The sequence below is a fragment of the Alexandromys fortis genome, unplaced genomic scaffold (genome assembly GCF_014885135.2).
Source record: "Alexandromys fortis isolate MF-2015 unplaced genomic scaffold, M_Fortis_MF-2015_v1.1 scaffold_75, whole genome shotgun sequence".
Lineage (NCBI taxonomy): Eukaryota > Metazoa > Chordata > Mammalia > Rodentia > Cricetidae > Alexandromys > Alexandromys fortis.
The window spans coordinates 5875104-5877119 of record NW_026067956.1 but is presented as its reverse complement, the minus strand read 5'-3'; the positions used below and the strand labels follow the sequence as shown (position 1 = coordinate 5877119).

General features: G+C 42.8%; 1 protein-coding gene across 1 annotated transcript; it reads right to left on the bottom strand.

The window, feature by feature from the left end:
* Positions 1-1022: 1022 nt before the first annotated feature.
* Positions 1023-1515, bottom strand: LOC126507614 (acyl-CoA-binding protein). The gene has a single exon (XM_050152197.1). It carries the CDS (start codon positions 1453-1455, stop codon positions 1192-1194), a length of 264 nt encoding a protein of 87 aa, XP_050008154.1. The 5' UTR covers positions 1456-1515; the 3' UTR covers positions 1023-1191.
* Between the last annotated feature and the right edge of the window lie 501 nt (positions 1516-2016).

Here is a 2016-nt window from a genome sequence, read left to right as displayed (position 1 = left end):
CTCTCTCTCTCTCTCTCTCTCTCTCTCTCTCTCTCTCTACTCTCTCTCTCTCCTCCTCCCTACAAGCACAAGAGATTGACCCTAAAAGGTCTCGCCCAGCAGCTAATATATTGGATGTGCATGAGTGCCTCCCAGAATCATTTGTGGGAAGCAGAATAACTGAATCAAGGAGTACACAAGTAGATGATTATAGCAAGAATATACGGGGTAAGATATGCTCATCAAATCAATTGTGTCCATTAGAGAATTCTACACTGACACTAATTCACGGCGGGGCATGGTTCTCTTTCATAAATAATGTGCGTTATAGTTTCTTAACATTGGCATTTCCCAGTGAAGAACCAAACCCAGCCCTCTCTTCTCTGGCCACTGCAAAGCGCTGTGATCAAGATCAAATACTGGCAAGCCTCCCGTTCCTGATCAGAATCTTAATACACATATCCAAAGGACAATCTATGAGCTTGCTAATATCCAGTGGTTAGAGGCAGGGGCAAGAGCTGATGTCAGTGGGACACAGTGAAAACCAGCCACTTGTCTATGGATCCCCTGTTAGAGAAAAGATTAGACTTGTGAATGCCTTAATCTGCCCGCTGAAAGATTGTATGTAAATCCTATGCAAATTACCCCCACTGCTGACAGTGACGAACAGCACTTATTGTATCCCACACGCTCAGCTAAGAATTGCAGGGAGTGACTAGTCCTTTAGTGGTATTTCGGGATCTTAGTCTCTCAATGGCTTTGAATGAATAGGACTCTTAAGTGTCTTGTGCCGATGAACCTTTTGTGTTCTGCTGGCGTCTTTTCCCTCTTCATTTTAATCACAACTTCACTTCATTATAAATGTCATTTTTTCTTTCACTATTAAGAAAGCGCCATGTCCTACAATGCAGGAGGTATCATAAATGCTTTTCACCCATGCTCTACTCTTCTACATAGACTGTTTATACACAAATTGCTCTTGCAATTATTTCATGACTTGACAGAGTAAAATTGATTCTTGCAAAAGATGTTTTTTTTTAAAAAGTAACAAATGTACTTTTAATTGATTTCAGGTATAAACTACACAGGGAGAAGGATCAGCGATTAATTCTGGCCCTAATTTATCAGAGCCATATCATCTACATTAGAAAAAAAAACAAGGCATTATGTCCTCACAGGTCACACGTGCGGCTGGCCACCAAATCTGGTCTTCTATATCCCGTATTTCTTCTTTAGCTCTTCCACTTTCTCCACGTAGGTTTTCATGGCGCTTTCCTTGGAAGTTCCTTTCAGCTTATTCCAGGAATCCCACTTGGCCTTGCCTTTGAGGTCCAAAAGCCCGGGCCGATCTGTATTTACATCGCCCACGGTGGCTTGTTTGAAGTGGCTGTATATGAAAAGCATCTCTTCATCACTTGGCTGAGTCTTGAGGCGCTTCACCTCCTCGGCAGCTTTGTCGAATTCAGCCTGAGACATGCTGGCGAGGTGACCTGGATGGCGAAAGCGCGGGAGCAAGTGCAGGCAGGCAGTCCTCCTGCAAAAGATGTTTAAAGGGAAAAAAATGAGCCAACTAGAAATTTTTCTTGAGTGATCTAACACTATGCATGGCTATTACTGCTGCCCATTTCTGGCTTATTGAATGCCGATGTTAAAAACGAAATGAATTTAAAAACCCTACTTAAGTTGTTTTCGAATGTATAGATTTTCTTGCCCTCCAAATTCTAGTCACTCTCAGTATGATTTCATCTCATGCATTTTCAAAGTATACTGGGTATGGGCAGATGGCTCAGCTGGTGGACAGAGACTGGAGGTCACTGGGTCTGCAGGAATAGGCCTGTGGCTTTACACTCCCAGCCTGGTGTTTATCCTTACTGCCCAAATCACATTGCAGGATTTAAAAGACGAGGGAACCTTCCAGCGTGGTGGGACACATCTGTAATCCCAGGACTTGAGGAGAGGAGGTAGAAGCTACACAGAGAAATCCTGTCAAAGGAAAAGGAAAAAAAAAGAAAACGAAAAGAAAAGAAAAAAGAGAGA

What these genes read in the sequence shown, in the direction of transcription:
- LOC126507614 (XM_050152197.1), bottom strand. Translation starts at nt 1,455, where the DNA reads ATGTCTCAGGCTGAATTCGACAAAGCTGCCGAGGAGGTGAAGCGCCTC.